At 42.4% G+C, this 22,178-nt stretch overlaps 1 protein-coding gene across 19 annotated transcripts in view; it reads right to left on the minus strand.

Annotated features, from left to right (window-relative positions):
* Window positions 1-236: 236 nt before the first annotated feature.
* The window catches only part of NCOA6 (nuclear receptor coactivator 6), a 104,523-nt gene continuing 82,581 nt past the window's right edge, over window positions 237-22,178 (minus strand). For 14 of the 19 annotated variants that reach the window (XM_082746130.1, XM_082746137.1, XM_082746141.1 and 11 more), the window contains 5 exons: window positions 18,212-21,199; window positions 15,230-15,298; window positions 12,379-12,415; window positions 8,370-8,518; window positions 237-807 (listed from right to left, as the gene is read on the minus strand). In XM_082746130.1, the coding sequence (XP_082602256.1) occupies window positions 764-807; window positions 8,370-8,518; window positions 12,379-12,415; window positions 15,230-15,298; window positions 18,212-21,199 (3,287 nt within the window). In that variant the 3' untranslated portion in view covers window positions 237-763. The remainder of the gene's footprint in view (window positions 808-8,369; window positions 8,519-12,378; window positions 12,416-15,229; window positions 15,299-18,211; window positions 21,200-22,178) is intronic. The other 5 variants (XM_082746134.1, XM_082746133.1, XM_082746143.1 and 2 more) reach the window with 2 other exon arrangements.

Consider the following 22,178-nt stretch of genomic DNA (forward strand, 5'->3'; position numbering starts at 1 on the left):
GTCCCTAGAAAATCCTGGGTGGTCTTTGATCCCAAGTTGATTCTGTTATTTGCAACCAAAACAAATTTGACCAACATTTATCAAGTGCCAGGTACAGTGCTGAAAGGGCTAGTTCCTTCAAAGCAGGTAGAGTAAGGACAAGGTGTGGGATTCTAATTTACAAAGAAGGCTGATCCTATTCATTTATGGTCTAAAAAAAGCATGCTCACCCAATAATCCCTTACCAATAACATACATTTATGTTCTAAGACAATGACATTTATTTAACACATTCAGTATTTCACATTGTACAAACCCTTAGATTCTCTTTATTCACTGGTCCATTTCTACAACAAATACATCCAAAACACTATATAATAAAATTATTTACAACATTTCCAAATGAAAAGATTCCTTTAGCTCCCACTACTGCTATTCACACACATAACTTCCACAGCACAATACATCATTAGAATATCTAAAAATGCTCACCCTGTACTCTAGGCTGCTTAGGAAATATGAAAACTAATAACATAATCGCATTAGCTCCTCTCAATACATGGCAACATTTTAGAAACCTTGAACTTCATCTTGTAACACCAAAAGGTTCAACAACTCTGCTTACCCCATTGCACTTTACAAAATAGGTTGCAAGGACTAGGAAAAGGGCCACATTATTAAAATGACTAGCTGTACAGAAATGGATTTTAAAAAGTCACAGCTCAAAATTGCTTTTTGTAAAATTCACACACATTTACAAGGATCAAGTCGCCGTCCAGCTTGTTTACTTGGATTTTCTCCGCTTGGATTGCACCGCACTGGTTATGTCTGTTGGGGGAAGGAAGGACATGCTCAGTTGAGACAACTCTTTACGGCAGTGATGTTTTAGGCAGTCCACAAGAAGCAGGGCTGGCCCTGCTGGACTCTGAATAAATCAAAGGGCCTCAAAAGGAGCACTCGGCGTGGAGAGGGTCTCAGACTTCTATGGAAATAAGGCCTGGCTCTGTATACTAGGGCCTGGCAATCGGGAAGTCTGATACAGGTGGTGGGAGATGAAGCACACATACCCAGTCGGAAAAAGTGGCAGGGTAGGGAGAGCATCTTGAGCTGGGCAATTAACCCTACAGCCTCCATCACCAGTTCTTATCACTCAGTGAAATGACAGAGAGACGGAGTACTTTTGTGAGAAATCAGTTAAGTCTTGCTACAGGTAAGTGAGTAAATTGTGCCAGAGTGCAAAAAAATGGCCTCTGGACCTTTTGGAATCAAGCCATCATTTTGTAGTAAGTGACTCTTTTTGCCTTACTATTGTCAAGCCTCTAAATAACATGACCATGACCTATGGTCAACAAGTATCTATTATGGTCTAGCCAGTAATATCAAGGCTGTGGATACATATAGGCATAGAAACAATTCAGAGCAAGCCACAGCCTGCTCTGAGCCCAGGTGAGCCTGTGGGCTTCATGGAAGAGGTGGGGAACTGAATAACTTATATACAGAATAACAGCGGCATAAATTGAACAAGTGTGTTTTAACTCCTTTACTTCCTCTTATCATAGTGTCTTCAATCAACTTAATCTTATTCCATATTTAAACCATGTTTTCACATGGGGCACCTGGGTGGTGCAGTCAATTGAGCATCTGATTCTTGATTTTGGCTCAGGTCATGATCTTGGGGTCTTAAGATAGAGCCCCATGTCTGGCTCCACATTAGGCACAGGGTCTGCTTGAGTTTCTCTCTCCCTCTCCCTCTGCCCCCCCTGTACTCTCGCTCTAAAAGAAATAAACCTTGAAAAAGAAAACCTCACAAAAGTCTTCTATAGCAGGGTATAGTGAATAGCTTGCAGCTCTCCAAATGTAAACAATTCTTTAAAATCTTCTATTGATCTTGGGACACCTAGGTGTGTCTGTCAGTTAAGTGTCTTCCTTCGGCTTGGGTCATGACCCCAGGGTCTTGGGATCTAGATCTGAATCAGGCTCCTTGCTTGGCGGGGAATTTGCTCCCTGCCCCGCCCACCTACTGCTCCCCCTGTCTGTAGTCTCTCTTACTCCGTCAAATAAATAAAATCTTTAAACAAAAAATGTTCTATTGATGTTAAAAATTCACTCTCATTCTTCAAGCTGTTCCATAGATCTTTTGGCTTTAATAAGAAATCAAAGTTTTAAAATTACTTCCTGTCAGAGAGAAAATATTTTCTAGCACGGTAATATGTAAGATGAATCAGTTTTACTGGTTTCTGGAAACAGGCTAAATTTTCTGATGCTGCATTTTAGGTTCAGTGTTCTAAGCAATCTTTTCTCTTTTGTATCATATTTTGAAAGTCCAAACTTACGATGTAGAAGCAAAAAGCAAAAATGTTACTATTAGCTATACTAATTGCTAAGAAGGTCTCAATGACTTTCCAAGAAATGACCAGCAAAATATTTTTGGACTTCTATTGGTATAAATTTCAGTATATTTATCTTCTTGCTGGAAGGTCATGTTGCTTGTGCCATGTGGTAAAGGAATCAGTCGCTCTCTAATTTATTCCTTAGTCTTTTGCTAATCAGATGACAGTCTGACAGCATGTGGAAAAGGTTCTTTAATTTCGTATAAATCAAGAGTTTCACACACCCCAAAGTTCCCTATGATCAACTCGCTAGTCCAACTCTCAAGTTTCATTTTCACTGTAGTAAATTTATCATTTGAGTAAAAATATATAGAGTTGTGTCTTTTTTTTTTTTTTTAAAGTAGGCTCCCTACCCAGTACAGAGCCCAATGCAGGACTTGAACTCACAGCCCTGAGATCAAGATCTGAGCTGAGACCAGAGTAGGAACTCAGCCAACTGAGCCACACAGGGGCCTCTACACAATTCTGTCTTGAGTGTTCATCCTTAGAGAGATATCTGTTAATTAGGCCAACTTTGGGAGCTTCTTCTTTGTTGTGATATGAAGGACCGAGTGCTGTGTCTGAGAAACACCTCTGTGGCTGGGAAAACAGGTGAGAAGGGGAAGGGTGGAGAAGTAACCTCAGGCTCTCCCTCCTCCTCCTCTTTGCTTGCTTTCTCCCATCTGTCACTGCTTCATAGCACCTGATGATCTGGCAGACTGACTATGCTTCTGCGGACCAATCAATGAATGGGACCACGAGTAAACAAATGTTTTGTTAGAAACTTCAGAAAAATAATCTTTTAGATACCAGGGTTAGAGGTGATAAAGATGGTGTAGAGTGTGCTTTTACACTTCCATGAAGAAAAAAAAACTGCATCGGCCTGATACTGAAGCCTCTTATCACCTTCCCTGGATAAATCTAGGCAATCTGGGTCATAGGGCAATGTCACTTTTGATGTCTTTATAAATCTATCTGAGAAGGTGAGTTTTTTTGTTTCTGTAGTTCAATTTTATATTTCCTCCAAAACATTACCACTTGTATTACTCCACTGAATACAGTAAGAGAATCCAGAGGTAAACTCTTTAAGGTAAGGAATTCTAGGGAAGTAATGAAGTGGCTGATGGTACATGCAGGGTATACATCAGGTCTGTTCCTAAGGATGCCTAAATTCTCTAACTCTGCATAATCCTACTCCCAAGACCCCATAACCAAAACCATACAAGCAAAATAAAAATTACGTACATTGTTGAAAAATCCTGTTTTTTAAACCATCAAAAATTTTACAAGTTAATGTCTTCACAGATATAAAGGTAGTTCAAAAGCTAACAGTAACACCCTTTATATTAATATTTTGAACCAACTACATGGTAAAGAATTGGGTCAGTAACAGTCTTTCAGATGGCTGTCCATACATATCCTTGGAAAACATTTACATTATAATCTGATATGGGCATTTTCTCTCCCTGATTGCCTCATTTTGACTGTAAGTATATTTGGCCAAACCTATAGCGCAAGGGTCTACTAAATCTGTTATTTGGAGTTTACCTTTTAAGGAGTTTTAGAAAATGACCTTGGCCTTGCTCACTTCATATGTTTTTTACTGTACTACTTCTAGCCAAGATTTCTATTTTTTTTTGCAAAAAAAAAAAAAAATTCTGAACATCTTTCAAAATTTTCATGGCTAATTTCTAAATGATGATGCTACAAGAGTATAGTCTCAGGCAGTTACTGTTCAGGGTTTTCTCCCATATCATGCTTATTTGTATGTCCATAGTAACACTTCCATTTTAAGAATGATTTTTTAGACCATTGCTTCTCATGTTACAGGCTGAGAGTACGGTAGGGCTATCACCCCACTTTGCTGTCAGAGGCATCTTAAGGCACTTCAGGGATACCCACCGCAGCTGCTCTGCTCTGCTATAGGTTGCTCTGAACCTCCTTCATATTAGCATATTTTCCCTGGTTTCAAACTTAGGCATTGAAACCCATTTTTAACTACTGATCTTTTATCCCAGTTGAAAATATAACCTAAAACCTATGATAAACAGAAGGGTAAATAAAGATAAATAAATAAAGATAAGCAAGACAAACCATTTCTGTGTTAATAGGGAACACATCATGTCAGGAAGTAGAACTACTCGTTTGCGTTTTTATAACAACACACCTGATTAAGTCCAGTTTTAAAAAGATGCTCATTGATTGGTGGGAGCCAATTTTTGTGTCTTTAACTAAAAGTGGGGTAGGGGGAACCCAACAACCAAAACCAAAACAACAGAGAATGACCTATCATCCATGTGGACCTCCCTGGACTTGCCCAGAAATAATCTGTCCCACCTGCTCCCCTTTGGCAGTATAGTAAGCCTTGGCCAGCATGACCTAAGCAAACTCTGTTCTCCCAGCAGGAGCATGGCTAATGTCACTGGTTCTCTGACAATACAAATGTACCATACTTTTCATTAAAAACTGCTCATAGGGTGCCTGGGTGGCTCAGTGGGTTAAACCGCTGCCTTCAGCTTGGATCATGATCTCAGGGTCCTGGGATCGAGTCCCGTGTCGGGCTCTCTGCTCAGCAGGGAGCCTGCTTCCCTTCCTCTCTCTCTGCCTGCCTCTCTGCCTACTTGTGATCTCTCTCTGTCAAATAAATAAATAAAATCTTAAAAAAAAAACTGCTCATATTTCTCTGCTTTCAAGATGCTCTGATTTTGTCTGTGCATATATAACCTGAACTATATGAACACAAAAAGGCAAACCTTTTTCTCGCCTCAAAACTTTAAGAAGTATTGATGCTGCAGAAAGATGTTTAGGTACCCAGCACTACTATGTCTCCAAATTTGATTTGCGTAGATTTTGGAAACCACCTTGATATTTTATGATCACTCCCTGGTATGGATTCAAATATGATCACAAAAAGTTATTTTATGACCGGTTCAGAGTTCTGGATACAGCATGACATATTGCATAGCAAATAATAATGCACATTTATTCTTTAATCTGGATCCAAGAGCTCTAACACTTAAAAATAAAAACAGGTATAGCACTCACTTTGGATTTAAAAGGTAACTTACTCTAAGAGTTAAGAACTGACAGCCTGAGGGCTTGAGGCTGATGTGGAGATCTGTACATGACTATGATTCCTGGGGTTTGGGGAAAGCTCTGACATCCTTTCAGGAGACACTTACCTGCCCCCAAGCAAAATCACAAAGCTTTCAAGTCATTAGGGCTTTGCAGAAGCCACTTGTTAAGCAGGTATTACAACATGACCACCACCATCAAGGGGCAATGTCCAGTTTAAGCGTACAAGCCTATTCCCCACCCCTTTCTAAAACAGGTTTCAGCTTTCCATCTTTCCTTGGCTGGCAGTTCCCTACAGACTGGCTCTAATTTGGGCTTCTCTTCTTAACTGTCCCAGCTGCTCCTGTGATTAATTCTTCCTAGTGCACTGTAAATGACACCCTTATTACCTCGAGGGTCTGGGCTCAGGTGAAGTTTCCAAAAATCTGGTATGTGACTTCTCTAAAGACCAACACTTGTTTCTTGCCCACCCCCCACTTGTTTCCTGCTTTAAATGTAATCACACACCATATTCTACAGCCTAGAAGACCTTGATTCTTTGGGAAGGTGAAGGGCCAAAAGAATACACATAATTGAGGGGAAGCAGATTTTCTCACAGAACTTCAGGAATCTTCCCTTTGGTGGTCCAAATTTAGTATTCAATATACTGAAAGGAGTGATTCTAAACAAATCTCTGCCTTGGAGAGATTCCCAGGGAGAATGAAGAAAGTAGCTGGTTCCTTTTCTGCATTAAAGTGGGGATACCTAAGAGGACCCTGGTTTATACAGGATGCCTGAAAAGGAAAGGAGACCCTTCCTCTCTGATGGACTGAGATAAGGTAACTTCTACACCTCTACCTCTCTGTGATCTGTGCACCTGTGGCCTACTCCCAGGGGCTCTTGTGAGGATTCGTGAAATTCTCGCCCAGAAGCACAACCTGCCAATGACAGCTGAGTTCCCAGGTCAGTGTCTGGTGTTGGTGCACAGAGCCTGCCCTCATCTTCAGGCTGGCATCCCAATAGTACTTGACTGTTTCTCAGCACCCCTGCCGATATCAGGCACTTAGCCATGATCCCAGCTCTTGCCTAATGTGAGCTACTTAAGCTCAGCACATTTCCTGAGGAGATGAAGTATCATACCCTTCCCTCAGATCTGGGCCTTTGCACATGCTGTTCCTTTTGCCTAGAATATTTCATTCAACTCCGATAGCCTGCATAATGCCTTCTCATTCTTCAGCTCGCTTAAACATCATTTTCTCCAGAAAGCCTTCTCTGATTTGGCAGAGGAGCACAGCATCCCAGCTAGATGCTCCTACAGTACCATGTAATTTTGCTATCACAACATTTAACATTTAACACACACTATTAGTCTTTTTGGCTGGCAAATAATTGATATGATGAAGACAGAGACACTGTCTTTTCACTATTATATCCCCAGGGCCTGGCATGTGTTAAGTACTTAACATATATTTGATAGACAATTATTAATAATTACTGATTATATATCTCTTTGCCTGAGGCACCATACTAGGTAACAAGGATATGATGATGAGCAAAGCCAGACAACTCCTATCCCAGCAGAGTGCATAGATTAATTACCTGTCATGTAAATAGACATAAATTTACAACTGTGACGTTATAAAGGAGAACATGGTGCTATGATTTCTCATAGCAGTGACCAGGGAGCCAGGTAGACAGAGTAGGAAGTTCGTGAGGAGAAGAGAAGGAAGAGGGAAGAACATTCCCTGCAATGGGTGTAACATACACACAGACTCTTGACAAGGGATAAGAGTAGCATGTCTGAGTTGCTGAGGGAACTCAAATGAGGCTGGGAGATGCTGACAGAGACCAGACCACACAGAACCTTGTTGGTGCTTTTAGACTTTAATCCTAATTACAATGTGAATCACTGAAGGGCTTTAAGCTACAGTAGCAATGAAGATGGGGCAAAGTGGATGAATTCGGGCCACTTGAGACAAAAGCAGCAGCTTTTTGTGATGATATGAGGGATGTGAGGATGAGGGAGAGGTGCCAAGGAGGGGGTGCCCAATGGACAGATAGTGGTACCATTCCCTAAGGTGGGGAACACTGGCAAATGGCCTGCCATTGTGGGTGAAATCGGACATGTTGAATATTTGAAGTCCTGGTAAGGTTGTACATGCAGTTGTCTATGATTTCTAGAGGTCTGTACTAGAAATACAAATTCATGAGTTATCTGTGAAAAGTTGTAACTAAGAAAGTGAGGCATGAGTGAGATCGGTTGGGGAGAGAAGAGCTGGAGACAAAGGGTGAGTCAGGATTGAAGTATGAGGAAAGCCAACATCTAATATCTGTGTACTGAGGTTGAGAAGGAAGAGTCAGAGAGAGAGAAAACTTTCAAAAGCTCTAGGTCAGAGAAGCCAAGGACAGTGAATTCAAAAAGGAGACATCGGTCAATACAGGAGAGAAAATTGATAGTGTAAGGTTATCGACAAGATTAGAGAAGATGGTATCAAGGAGGCATATGGAGGAACTGGCCTTAGACTTGAGGAGGACAGCTGCTCTATTATGGTAGGAGCAAAGGAGGATCCTGGTAGATTTATGTCTTGGTAGCAAGAGCTGAAGCAATTTTACTTTCTCTGTGAAGAGGTGAGAATCTCTGCTGGCAGGGATAGAAAGTAGAGAGAGAAAGTAGAGTCCAGAGGAGTGGAAAAGAGAGTTGACCGCAGAAAGATGGCTGGGCCATATTGAGGATCTATGTGAAGTGGTGATCATGATCAATCTGCCCTGCTAGGTTCCTTTTCTTCCCCAATGGTGCTTGCTGGGATGTATACACACAGAAAACACATAGGTAAATGAACTAAGGAAGGACAAAGAGTAGAAGTCAAAGTAAAAGATGCAAAGATGAAAGACAAAGTCCTCTGCTGTGGTGGTAAAGACCCCATTCTTCTATGTGACCCATAATGGCACCAACCCCCCACTGCTAACCTTTAGTACAGCTGGAGGCTGAAGCAGGCCGAGAGGATCGCTTGCGATGTCCATTTTCCACACTTTCAGAAGCCACAGTTGGCTCTTCAGTTCGGGAGTTTCTTCTGCTTGGGGTTTTGGACTTTTCAATGATCTCTTTGGGCTCACTGCTGACAAAGGGAAGCACAAAGTTTCCAAGGAGGTGAGGGAATCAAGTCACACACAAAAATGGGTTCTTCAGGTAGAGTTTCATTTGTAAGGCAGGAGATTAAGAACTATACAGTCATTCTGAAGAGAAAATATTCCACCCTGGGACAATGAACACAATTACTTTCTATATTACTGACAATTTAAGAGTGAGTCTAGTTTGTTACACTATTAAAAATAAAATACTAAAGTATATTCCTGGTAAAATTGTGGGAAAACAGGTAAAAGAAATTAAGAACTTTCAACAAAAATTGTCAAACATTTTTTTTTCACCCATTTTTCTTAAATAACAACATTTCCTTTCAAAAAATAATAGTATCTAGGGGCGCCTGGGTGGCTCAGTGGGTTAAAGTCTCTGCCTTTGGCTCAGGTCATGATCCCAGGGTCCTGGGATCAAGCCCCACATCGGGCTCTCTGCTCAGCGGGGAGCCTGCTTCCTCCTCCTCCTCTCTCTCTGCCTACTTGTGATCTCTGCTTGTCAAATAAATAAATAAATAAATAAACAAACAAACAAATAAATAAATCTTTAAACAAAAATAATAGTATCTAAAATCCAGGAGATTACTAATACATACTGGTATTTCCCATGAGCCTGGTATAGTCAGATAATGGTATAAGTCACATTATAGAATATACATAAGGATATATTCAGTTTACTGCTGGGTATACTGACTGCCCCTACCTCAATCTCCCTTTTTTAGTATGCAGAGATTTAAAATAGGCAATATGCAGTACTACTAAAGGCATGGGGAAAGAAACTCTGGATATAAATTATGTAAGCCCATTGTTCTCAAACGTTTTTCCCTCCTAGGAGACATTTTGCAGTATCTGGAGACATGGCTAATTGTTAAGAGGTCTTGACTGAGGCAGGGATGCTACTGGCTTTTGGGCAGAGGCCAGACATGCCACTGAACATTCTATAATGCGAAAGACAGCTCTTCTATGCAACCCCACTCACCCCACCCCCACTCCTGCCCCAGGGCAGAGAATTATCTGATCAAACTGTCAATAACGCCTGGGCTGAGAAACGCTGGTATAATCCCCTGGATCAGCAATTCCACTTCTTGGTGCCTAAGGAAACAAATCTTTTTACAACACTCTAATTACACACAAGGATGTCAAACCATTTTATTTACACTAATGAAGACAGAAGACCTAAATGCTTTACAATAGATTATAAAACTAAAACATGGCACATCCATATTCAGTCATGAAAAATCATGTTGTAAGTTTATTTAATGATAAAAACTGATACATTATTGTGGGGAAAAAGTTACCAATATTATGAATAGTATAATCCCATTTTCATCATAACACATGTTGAGTATATATATGTAACCACATATAAATGAATGTGAGATACATTGTGTGTATGCATGATGTACAGTGCTTATATATATATATAAAACACTATATAGTAGATATATATATTATAGTGTTTGTATATAAAATACTACCTATGAGTAGACATACTCTGAAGAGAAGCAGAGGAAGATGAACTAAAATATACACAGTGAGGGGCCCCTGGGTGGCTCAGTGGATTAGGCCACTGCCTTCGGCTTAGGTCATGGTCTTGAGGTCCTGGGATCAAGCCCTGCATCTGCCTCAGTATCCCTGCTGAGCAGAGAGCCTGCTTCCGCCTCTCTCTTTGCCTGACTCCCTGCCTGTGATCTCTCTGTCAAATAAATAAATAAAATCTTAAATAAAATAAAATAAAATAAAATATACACAGTGAGTATTGTTTGAGTCACAGAAATCCTGGTTAATGGTAATTTTCTTCAAATTCTCTGATCTGAATTTCAAATGTTTTTTTTTTTTTTAAGATTTTATTTATTTGTCAGAGAGAGGGAGAGAGAGCAAGCACAGGCAGACAGAATGGCAGGCAGAGGCAGAGGGAGAAGCAGGCTCCCTGCCAAGCAAGGAGCCCGATGTGGGACTCGATCCCAGGACGCTGGGACCATGACCCGAGCCGAAGGCAGCTGCTTAACCAACTGAGCCACCCAGGCGTCCCTCAAATGTTCTTTAATAAACTTTTTACTGCTTTCATGGTTCAAAAAAATGCATGGCAGAATCATTAGGGGAAAAAAGCTGATAAATCTGCTTATAAGGCATAGAACTGAAATGAAAGTAGTACAACAGAGAAAAACAAAAGAAGCTGGTCAAAGGGATGCCTCTTTGGGAAGTCTTCCATGACCTCATTTCCCAAGTGAAGTTGTCTCTTCTGTCTTTTTGGTTCACAGTCTGTTTCTGGCATTCTAGAGCACCCATCAGATTGTACAGCATATTTTCTTTCAATATCTTCTGCCTCCCACTATATCAGGAGCTCCTTAAGAGGCATGAACCATGGCCTATCAACTATCCCTACCCCTGCGTTTTTGCTCCTGCCCGAGGATCCTTCACTCGTAGCACTATGGCTGGGAATGTGGCCATACTGTTCGCTATCTTGCTTTATATCTAACCACTGCCCCACAAGCTGAGGTAAGTGAAGAAGCAGTGAGGCTGGAGCTGGGGTGGAATGATAAGTCAAGGGGTATTTACATATCCTTTTAGAGATGTTCCGGATGGCTTTCTGGCTAGATGCCCAGAAAATGGTCCAAGCCTCTGAGGAAGAAAGATTCCTAATAGAGGTGCCTCCTTCTCCTGGCAAAACAAGAGTCACAGCAGTACTGTCCTGGTATTTATACGGCCAGTGCTCAGACAGCTCTGGAAACAAACACCCACAGGATATTTTTGATCTGATTATCTTCTTTCTGTAGCCACTTTCTGGCGCATGCTCGAGAAAGGCTAATGAATTCAAGTATTTCATAAAAATGCAGGCAGAATGATGTAGTAGGAGTATCAATAAGCTTGGAAGTAGAAGAACAGGGGTCAAGTCTTACCTATATATTTATTGGCCATTTATTTAACTTTCTCTAAGCTTCAGATTCCTGATCTATAAACCTCCATTTTGTCTGCTGCAATACAGTAAGTGTGAGGGTACTGCGGTCAGAGTGCCCGAATTTGAATCTCAGATGCACCACTTACTAAATCTGTAGCCTTGGGCAATTTACTTAACTTCTTTGAGCTTTAGGTTCCTTATCTTTAAGACAGAATTTACCTTCCTAATAGATATTGTGAAAATTAAGTGAGATAATACCCTTGTTGGGCTTACAGCCCAGTGGATGGCATGGAATGCATTCACGTAAATGTTGGCTCTTATGACCACCTCACAGGGTTGATAGGAGGATTGCATGAGAATATGACTGTGAAGGTGTTTTACAAACTAAGTTGTACAAATATGATAAATTCTCTAAAATGTCATCCTAAATAAGGAAAGACTTTTGAAAAATAGTAATACTTCTCTCCATGGGGTTAATGAGGTTGAAGCCACAGGTGTATTTCATTTTGTTAGGTTGTGGGGCTTAACAGAAAAAGCATGAGTTTTGGGGTCAGACCCCAACTGAATCTCTTATGCTTGGAGGAAAAACAGCTATATTTCAGAAGGTGTTGCAAGGACTACTATTAATGACAAGATATCAACAGCTCCTACATATTGAACATTTACTGTTTACTCAGTATGGTGAGTGCTGAACATGCTCTCTCATTCAGTTTTCAAAACCACCAAAAAAGGGAGAAATTTAGCCACCAAGTTTTATTAAGAGAAATGTTATTTCTGAGGGATGAGGACTCATGACAGCTCCCCCGCTTTCGTAGGGAAAACAGACTGGTACAAAGAGTGAAGGAAAAGGCCAAGGTGAAGAGAGCTTTAAAGGATGAGAAAGCCGATACCCTTCAAAGAGGCTTATGCCGTTTTCATGCTGAGTCTGCAGAATGATCATCTTACCTTTGTCCAGAGACTATGGCAGCATTTGCCTCGAGTTCTGTGAAAAATACAAAGCACAGAAATGAGATGTGGGAGCTCCTGTGGTCTATGTCCACTGGGAGAAGCAAGGTGTCTATGAGAATTCTGAATGCCCTATTTAGGCTAACATGTCTCTGTGCCCAGCAGGATTCTCACCCCTACATGGTACAGAGTTGGCAGGGACACAACTCAGTTGCCTGGGGCCTAAGACACTTACTTGGTCTATTTTTACTTCCACTCCACACTGTGAAATAATCCTGTTTGGATCAATAGAACTAAATTCACACTGCCTGGTTCCTATTTCGCCCAGCTATAACTAGGTTAGTAAAATAAGCCTCTTCCTCCCATGTAGAAGAGATTGTTTTCATTCTTAAAATATCTCCACCCTCCTGACACTTGTTTTTAAAGACAGCAATCTTTGAATATGTCTTAAATATCTATTCAGGATGCATTCTCTTCCAAAGGACTTCCTCACTGAGTTTTAGAGGGCAGATTGCTTTGCTTTGAGATAACACCCATAGACTTCTTCATTTTCCTCTCTTCCTCAACTTCCCAGAAATGCCCTCCAAGAAAGGAAAACCTCAGTAATTTGTCTAGCAGGGTTTTGCTTAAATGAGCATTCTTGGGTTTACCAGGCACTTCTTTCTCAGCATCAGCAGGAAAACATCTTCCTCTATTATAGGCCTCTAGGTAGTTCCATCTTTCCAAAAGACTTTGCTGAGTACCAGAGAGCAGTGATTTCTCCTGCTTTTGGACTTGCACAGCTCTGCCTGTCCCCCCTTTTAGAAAATTTAGCACTGCAAACTCAGTGCAGGCCTAATCTACCCCACTGATTACAGGTTAACTTCCCTGAAGGCAGTGAAGTCAGAGTGCATGGGTTAAAATTCTGACCCCATGTAACCCCAAGCAAATTACTTGACCTCTGTGCTCAATGCTTCATCTGGAAAAAGGGGACAATCACTTTACCCACCTCAAAGTTAGAAGATTAAATGAGGCAACAGACATAAAAATTCAGTACAGCACTTGGCTCTTAGAAGTAATATTAGCTATTACTATTATTCTTGCTATGATGCTCATGTTGATGCAGCCTTAATGTGAGGAGGCTAGAATACTCTGCTTTCAGTGGAAGACAAGGGAATCCCTGCTTCCCATTTGCTACCTAGCTCCCCATATCTAACCCATAAACCTCGGACACCCCACCACATGAAACAGATACCACCTCACCGAGGACTCTGCTGCCTTGTTGGCTCCACTGGAGCAAACAAACTCAGGTAACATGTGCTCAAAAATGAAAACAGCCCGAAAGAGGTGGATTACATAAAAACTTTGATTAGCTTGTTAATCTGAAACAGAATTTAGTGCTTTTGAGAACTTTAACACTATCACAGCTAATTCACGTAAGTACAGACCATAGGAATTTGGTGAAGGCAGTTAGTGACTCTGGGGGCATTTTAAGGAGATTCATTTAAGAGAAACTTTTAAAACAAACAGGATTCTTCGGTCAGTTATTCTTAGATGTAGGATATGAAAAAACGCATTTTTCTGGAGTAAAGAACTGAGGCAGGAAATGGAATTCCCTTCTTCTTCCTAGCTGCTTTTTTTCTCACCAAAAATGAATTTTACTATCTAAGCCCCTCTGTGAATAATTCACTCCACTCCTCCCTGTTTCAGGTGCCTAGCACAATCATGTGGGCAGTTGGTAGCAAAGGAAAAATCTGGGTGGCTGAAATGTTTTCAGCTCATCCATTCGTTTCAGAGGCCTGATTTTGCTCTGAGTGTGCAACAGAACATAGCAAAGGACATAGCACCTGAAGCCCATTTAAAAATAACTGTAAGAGAAGGTGCCTGACTGGCTTAGTGGGTGGAGCATGTGACTCCTGATCTCAGGGTTGTGGGTTCAAGCCCCACACTGGATACAGAGATGCCTTAAAAAATAAATCTCAAGTTATACCTTAACTTCACTGGCTTGGGCCCACAAAACTAAACACGGTAGTTTTGTTTGTTTTTTGCTTATAAATTTTGTCAAGTATGAACTGTAAATGAGATTCTAACCTCTTTGTGGAAAGGTCATAGTTCATTTTATTTTTAAATTTATTTTGGTATCCCTCAATACCTTCAGCGGCAGAGGGCCAGGCAAGACTAAACTATAACATATTTATGATATTTATCTGCTTTGGCATATTTATCTGCCTTACAAAGGCAGTGCTGTTATTGCCATCAAGATCCTCGTGTGTTCAGAGCTGACACAGCATTCCACAACAATTATTTGTCAGATTACCATGGACTCCACCTTCCAGAAACACCATCCCTAGTGCTATTTGCAATTTCTTGGTCATGGGAAGCAACATAATGCCATCCAGAGATGACTGAAATGACTGACTCCCTGGGGAATGGCTGCCTCCCTGTAGCAGAAGTCCTCAGAACAAGCCTCCACTGCTGTCACGAAAGGGCAGTTACTAGCTTAGTGCAGTAATGCTTGCCACCCCAGCGAACTGCCATATGCCAGTCAGTGAGGTGCCAGCTATGGGGGCCAGGCTCATGAGACAGGGCAAACCGTGCAACGGAAACCCAATAGCTGGGTGGCAGGCAGACAATGGGCACTGCAAAGTCCTTCTTGAGTTCCCCGGCTGACACCAGGAATGTATAAGACAGCAAGCTGGTCCAGGAAAAATTACATCAAAGAGTGCTGCACAAGCTCTGCCACTTGGCTGAATTCTGCCTGAAGCCAGTAGGTAAGAGAGTTTCAGCCACTTCTTGGCACCTTGAGGGCAGAAGCAGTTCCTTCACATGTAATCCATTCCACTTGGAGAAGATTTTCCAAAGCATGCCTTACCTGGTCTGGCAACAGACCCCTGCAATGTTGTGGCTGGAGTTTCCTTTGAGATTAAACTCGGTGAAGGGGCTAAGGCAAGGGGAAAAAAAAATACAGGCCTTTTAGTTTCTTTTCTCAACAAAATAGAAAGCACTGACTAAATCAATAGCTAAGTAACTGCTAAAATACATATCCTCTTGGAGGAAATTTCAATTGCCTTGAAAGGACATTTCAAAACCTACTTAAAAAATTAGCTACCATACCACATGGTACCACAGACCACCAGCAGGGTTATTTGTTTTTCCCTTTTGTGTGTACAAAGATCAAGGAAAGAGGTGGTCATGAGGACAAAAGCACCCACAATTTTTGCTTCTTAGGGTCATGTTCTATCCAGTACTCTTAAAAAAAACTCCAAAGCATACCTTAGTAGGCAACCCAAACCACTTTCAGAGGAACAATTATACCATTCACCTTAGCATTTAAAAACTTGTCTCATCCCTGTAAAGATTACCCCCCTTGAGACCTGAAATGAATCATACTATTTCTTTTATACTTTTCTACAGCACCTGGCAGAGTGTGATGGTCACAAAGCAGATATTCAATTCACATTTGATGAATGAATCATTTCATATGTCATTTACTTGTCTAACAAACAGTTACCAAGAACTCCCTAGAGGCAAGGGACTGTGCCAGGCACCTTTCAAGATCAATTATTCTTTCTGCCCATCAGGAACACAGTCCAGTATCAAAGATAAGATACACACATGTGGTACACTGGAGTGCACTGGGATGTTATATAAAGATGATTCAAAAAGTCTAAAGTGTTATGGGAATCAGAAGCAAGGGAGATCAATTCTAGATTGAGAAAACTGATGGTACATTAGAGGGATAAACATCTGAATTATGCTTCAGAGGACAGAGAGTACTTAGGTCCTTGAAGAGGAATGGAACAGGATACACAATGTACTCTAGAATGGGAGCTTACTGGATCATACAGTAAAGATTAAGGGCACAGATACACCATAGACACTCAAGGATTATGTCCTCCCATCTTGACATTTCAGCCTAATATCTTAGATAAACCCTGTAACAGTAAGTTTTACCCGATTGTGGAAATTGTCAATTTTGTATATTTCTCTGCCTTCTTAGTCAATAATGCATTTTGTTAAGAATTTATTTTGGATGCTTATCTCATAAGGCTTAAAACTATACACCTTAACTTCTACTTTTAAATCTAGTATTGGTTTCTCACATTTTCATGATAAAAACCCAGAAGCCTCTTGAAAAAGAACGGGAACAATCAACTAAAATTGAGATTTTTTTTTTCCAACTACAGGTTCATCTACCCAAAGCTCATATAGTCCTCTAAGATTATATATGATCCAGAAAAACATATTTTTAACCACTTCACCATTATTCTCTTGATATGTGGGAGGAAAGTTCCCTGAAAGGAAGTACAATAGAAACACTTAATAGCAGAGAGTATGTTTAAATCACACCAGGTTTCTTCAATCTTAGGAGTTACCTACCTCCACAGAACTAGAACCAGAAACCTAGAACCCCCAGACCTGTCTCTGTCTCCGGTAAGGGCAGTGAACTCAAGGGCCTTTATCCCTCCTTGCATCCATCTCCAGCACTGAAGTAAAGAGGCAGAGACAAGGAGAATTAACCTTTCCAAAGCCCTCAGTGAGGTGGTGTGCTGGCCACTTTATGCTAAGTGCTCTCCTTGTATCTGTATAAATTTGGGGAGCAGGAATTATAGCCTCCATTTTACAGGTTTAGAAGAGGTTGAGGAATTTATCCAACTATGACTGGTAACCAGTGGGATTAGACTTTGAACTCTGATCACACCCTGAAGCTTGTATTCTTTCTGCCTCTCCATGTAGGTGCTTACCACTCAAAAATTTTTAGCTGCATTAAACAAGACAGGCACTATTTGCTGGCCTAGGATGTAAGTAAAGGTCTTTCTTAGCTTTGGCAGTGTGTGATTGGTTCCACTCTGTGGAAACAGAGTTTCTATACCATTTAAGCCTCACAGAAGAAGGAACATGTATATGTGAGAGACAGAGTGTGAAGGGAGGAGGGGAGTTTTAAGGACACCAATGCTCCCATCATATGCCAACCTTAACAGTACATAAGAAATAATCTAGGTCTACACAAATTGGAATGGTCTAATTTACAAAGAGACTGCATCAAAGAGAAATCGGTAATAACAATTATTTACATTTATTGATTACTATATTCTGTGCTAAGCATATTATATTACCTCACTGAATTCTTACAACTATTGTCTCCATATTACAAAGAAGAAAACTCAAGTTTGGAGTAGTCAAGTAACTTGCCTAAACCCACAGAGCTGGTAAATGCAGGCGCTGTGATACTAACTCAAGCCTGTCTCTCAACCACTTTGCATCTCCTTTGTCTATTAATAATCATGAAACCTGGGTTTTTGTAAAGCTCTCCTCTGGAGTAGCCAGTCAGAAGGAACAGTCTCCGGGACAGAGCACAATGAGGAAGAGGCCATGAGAACCTGCTCTGAAACTGTCCAGAGCAAGTCACTATCACAGTAAGGCAAACTTGCAGAAGCTCCTATTCACCTTTAAGGGACAATGTTAAACTGAAGGTTCACAGGATAGACTCTAAACAGATACTGAACTCTGAGCTTCAAGCCTCTCACCCACAGAATGGAGTCAGGGCAACTGACATGATTGGTATGAAGATGATGTGAGATAACGTGTGTAAAGACCCTTCCTCGTAAAACGCAAACTTTATGCAAATGAAAGGCCTATCCCTATTTCAGGAGCTGAGAACCATGTTGATGAATGTAAACTTAACACGGGTCTTAAAGTATGTTCTCCAATGTACTTCCAATAAATAAAACTCCCACTATTGCCATCTAGCCCATTCTTCTTCCTCCAAATAAAAAGAAGTCATGCTTTCTTTTGTGGGATAGGTCATCAAAAACCTGACACGAGGAGATGATGCCAGGCCCCAAGTACATACCTATGCTGGGCAGAAGCTCTGGATGGGATCCCACTTTCTCCTCCACTAGGCCACCCGCAAGTGGCTCAGATGTTATGCCAACATGATTGTTTTTTGTGGCCGGCGCCGCAGAGATGAGCTCAGAGGGTACCAAAGTGGTTACTATTGAGCGTACATTGGTGGGGAGAGTACTGCCAGGTAAGCTGGGTCCTGCTGAGGTGGAGCCCGGGCCCACAGGGCTAGAGGTCATTTTTAGCAGAGTGGGTGCTGGGGGTGTTGGGGTTTTACTGTCCAGCTCTGTGGATAACTGCTCTGTCCCCATGAGCCCTGGAGTTGTGGTCTCTAGCCCTTGGCCTTCAGTCTCTCCGTCTGCACCATACTGCTCTTCCCCTTTCTCAAGAGAGCCTGTAACTTTCTTACATGCCTTGGTAAGCAATATCTGGCCGATTTTGTCCACTTTTCCTTTGCCCTTACCAGATGAGACTGGGCTTCGCCGGTTGACAGAGGAGCCTGGACTATTGGTCAAAAGGGGAGAAACCATTGTGGTTGACTGTGAAGAGGGCAGAGTGCTCTGATCTGCTGAGGTGCTCACCTGAGGACTAGCCTCATCTGGATTCAATTCTTTCACTTGCTGGACAGGGGGGTGAGGAGGGACAGCCGGAGAAGCGGTACAAGGCGGGGAAGGAAGCTGAACAGGGGTGGCTCGTGAGTTAAGGACTAAGGGTCGACCAGTCTGTATACTGGGAGCAGTACTACTGGAGGGGGCATTAGGCGGTACAGGAGCAGATGAAAATTTTATGTTCTGAGGTATGTGTAAAGGGCCAACAACTGCAACGGAGGGAGGCATCAAGCCGGAGTTGGTTGTCAGTGGGGCTGCAGGAATTGTGCTTGGCTGTGATCCTTTCATAACCTGAATTATTGAGGATGAATTGATAAAGACAGGTGTGATGAACTGAGGCCGGGCATTGGACTGAGCAGCTGACTGTCCCTCAGAAACCATAACCTTGCTTCCCACATTGGGCATTGTGACAACTGTTGACATCAGTGCAGACTGCAGGTGAGTTGGCAGAGCTGCTGATGTGTTAGCTGAAGTTGTGATAGGATTGGAAGTTACAAAAACAGTTATCTGATTTGGGGGCAAGGGAGTGGAGATGGCGGAAGAGCTGACAGGTCTTGACATTACTGGAGGGATGCTTGGTGCAACATTAGAACTGACCTCACTCAATTCTGGATGCACAAGGGTTGAACACGGCTCATTAGTATGAGGTAAATTTAGGGAATTAGAGGGTTCTTTAGAAGAAGACGGATCCTGCAGTGTGGGAATGACAGATGCTTTTTTCAGGTCCTCCCCAGAAACTACTGGAGGTGTTACTTCCAGATCTGTAAGCCCAGGGGGTTTAATGGTCACGTTAGGAGCTCCAGAGTTGTCAAGAAGTTGACTTAACGATGTCGGTGCTTCCCTCATAGCAGGAGACACCAAATTTTTGTTCTCTTCAACACTGGGCAGTTTGTTAGGATCCGGAGGTTGCCCATCCTTTTTAGATTGATCTTCAGGGACAACCATTTTAACTTCTTGGGCAGGGACTGTTTTGAGCTCAATGTTTACCTGCTCCTTCCTACCCTGGGAATTCTGGCAATCGCTGTCCTGAGGCACATTCAAGCTCTCCTTGTTATCCTCGAGAACACCCGCCACTGCAGCCACAGGCATGGTAGGATTCTGAGGATTCAGCCCGCTGTTGTTAGGGAAGCTCCCAGATACAGGGGCATTGGCCAAAGGAGTGGGACTGGCCAATACGTTTCTTGGCAACTCCACATTTTGCAACAGGGTTGTGTTTGTTTGAGAAGCCAGAGTAAGTTTAGGGGTTTTTGAATTTTGTCTCCCAGGACTTGGGGTGGTTTTCCTACTGGACCCAGGGCTAGACCTGCGGCTGTTGCTTGGACTAGCCCGTTTTGTTGCTCCAGAATTAGACTGCTTTCCAGAATTCACCACCACAGACTCTAATTTGTGAGTTTGGGGGGCAGCAAAATTGGAAGGATTATTCATGGTAAGATTTGAAGGTGCCTGCCCAATGGCCTTTAAAGTTGTTGGATTTAGGCCCTGTTGATCAAAGCCCCTGTTTAAATTTGGCCTAGGAGGTAAAGGAATATTAATCTGTGGGGGGAAGAGTCCTGCTATGGAGGCATTGAGTCTTTCTGGTGACAGACTGATTTCTGAAGGTTCTGTGCTGGGAGGGCGATTGTTGGGTGTCTGAGGATAGTAGGGTCTGGGGCTGGCTCTGTTTGGTGTTTTAGGCCTAGAAGTCTGGGCCGGAGCAGCCACATTTGGAAAATGGTGGCCATGGGAGCTGGGCAGGGAATTTACAGGTGGTTGCTGGGGAGTTGCTCCTTGAGTTGCTGAAAGGGGCGATGGCCCAGGTTTTGGCCCTGTCATCATTAACTGATTTTGAGAAACTACTAAATGTGAAGGCATGTTGTTTGGGCCTCCTGAGACAGATGGTACTTCATTGCCACTTGCTTCAGGAAGTGAGGACATCTCTCCCAGCGGTGAGCTAGAAGGATTCTGGGGGTTCTCCTGGTATACCATTTTCCTTGAACTGCTTCCCAAAGGAGTATTCACAGGCATTGGCATTCTCTGTTTATCAGGTGACGGTGGCACGGAAGCAGGTCCTTGCAGACTGACCATAACAGGCACACTGCCACTCTGCTGCATGGGCATTCTCTGGGAGTCTGGGTTCAGGGGGCCCCGTGGCGGGTGGACACTCTGGGAGACTGGAAGCCTAACTGATTTGGGGTCCTGCTGCATCATGAGCATCATCATCATCTGCTGCTGCTGCTGCTGCTGCTGCTGCTGCGACTGCGGCTGACTGGGAGGCGGTGGCTGCTGTGGCGGCGGCGGCAGCTGTGGCTGTGGCTGCTGTTGTGGTGGCTGTGGTGGGGCTGCCACATGCTGCATGAGCTGAGGAGGCATCTGCTGAAGTGGCCTCTGTTCAACTGGTTGAGAAGGATAACCTAAAACAAGCCCCCAAAATCAGGGAAGTTAGATTTTAGGCAAGAAAAGCTCTGCTACCTGTAGAGTACCGCCAGGCACTGCTCATCTAGGCAGCCTGGACCATGCACCAACAGCTCAGGCAGGCCCACTCCCAGGGTGGGGGGGCAACTCCTCACTATCTGACATAGCAAAGGGCACACTGCTGAAGGAAACAAAAAGCGAAGCATCAAGAACCTGCAGCTCCTAAGTCTTCAGTGTGTGAATGAGCTACTACTGCACCATGACTCTGACAGACAGACACTGGGTGCTGTGTGCTCAACGTGGCCAAGTCTGTCCCGGCCACTCATTTGGAGAAAATGAGAACAATTCCCATCGACAGCAAGGAGCTGAGCACCCAGCACTGGGCTCTCATGTGATCATAATAAATATGCCACTGTCCTTGTGAATGAGCCAAGGCATTTAGGATTCACTTTTTCTGTTATCACTAATTTTTTTAAGGCTAGATTTTGTGAAAACGCCAGCACTGAAGAGAGTCTTTTTATTCTTTCAACAGAAGTAAAACAGAAAATGTAAGGATTCAATTCCTTAAGAGAGATTTAAAATTACTCCAGTCTACTGGCTTCTCTATATACCATGCTGCATCCTTCAGGCTCAATCCTTTGGGGAACCCAACTGAATTAACGTGCCCCTCTGAAGTAAATCAGTTTACTAAATAGTAGGAGCTCATGGAAGCTGAAAATCAACTGAAGGCTCCAAGTTTTTTAAATGGATATTAATTTCCATTTACTTTCTTATATGTTAAAACTCTATTTGGAGAAATATTTTCTATGAATGCACAATGGGAGAATAAGCAAGCCAGAAGCATTGCACTTAGGAATAAAAAATAATTTCGGGAAAAGAATCTGGGGGATAATGCCTTACAGATTTCCAGAAGGCAAGAGGTCAAATAATTCTTTTATGAAGATTTCACTCAGCATTTTAGAAACAAAGCCTTACACG

Source organism: Mustela nivalis (genome assembly GCF_964662115.1).
Source record: "Mustela nivalis genome assembly, chromosome: 8".
Classification (NCBI taxonomy): domain Eukaryota; kingdom Metazoa; phylum Chordata; class Mammalia; order Carnivora; family Mustelidae; genus Mustela; species Mustela nivalis.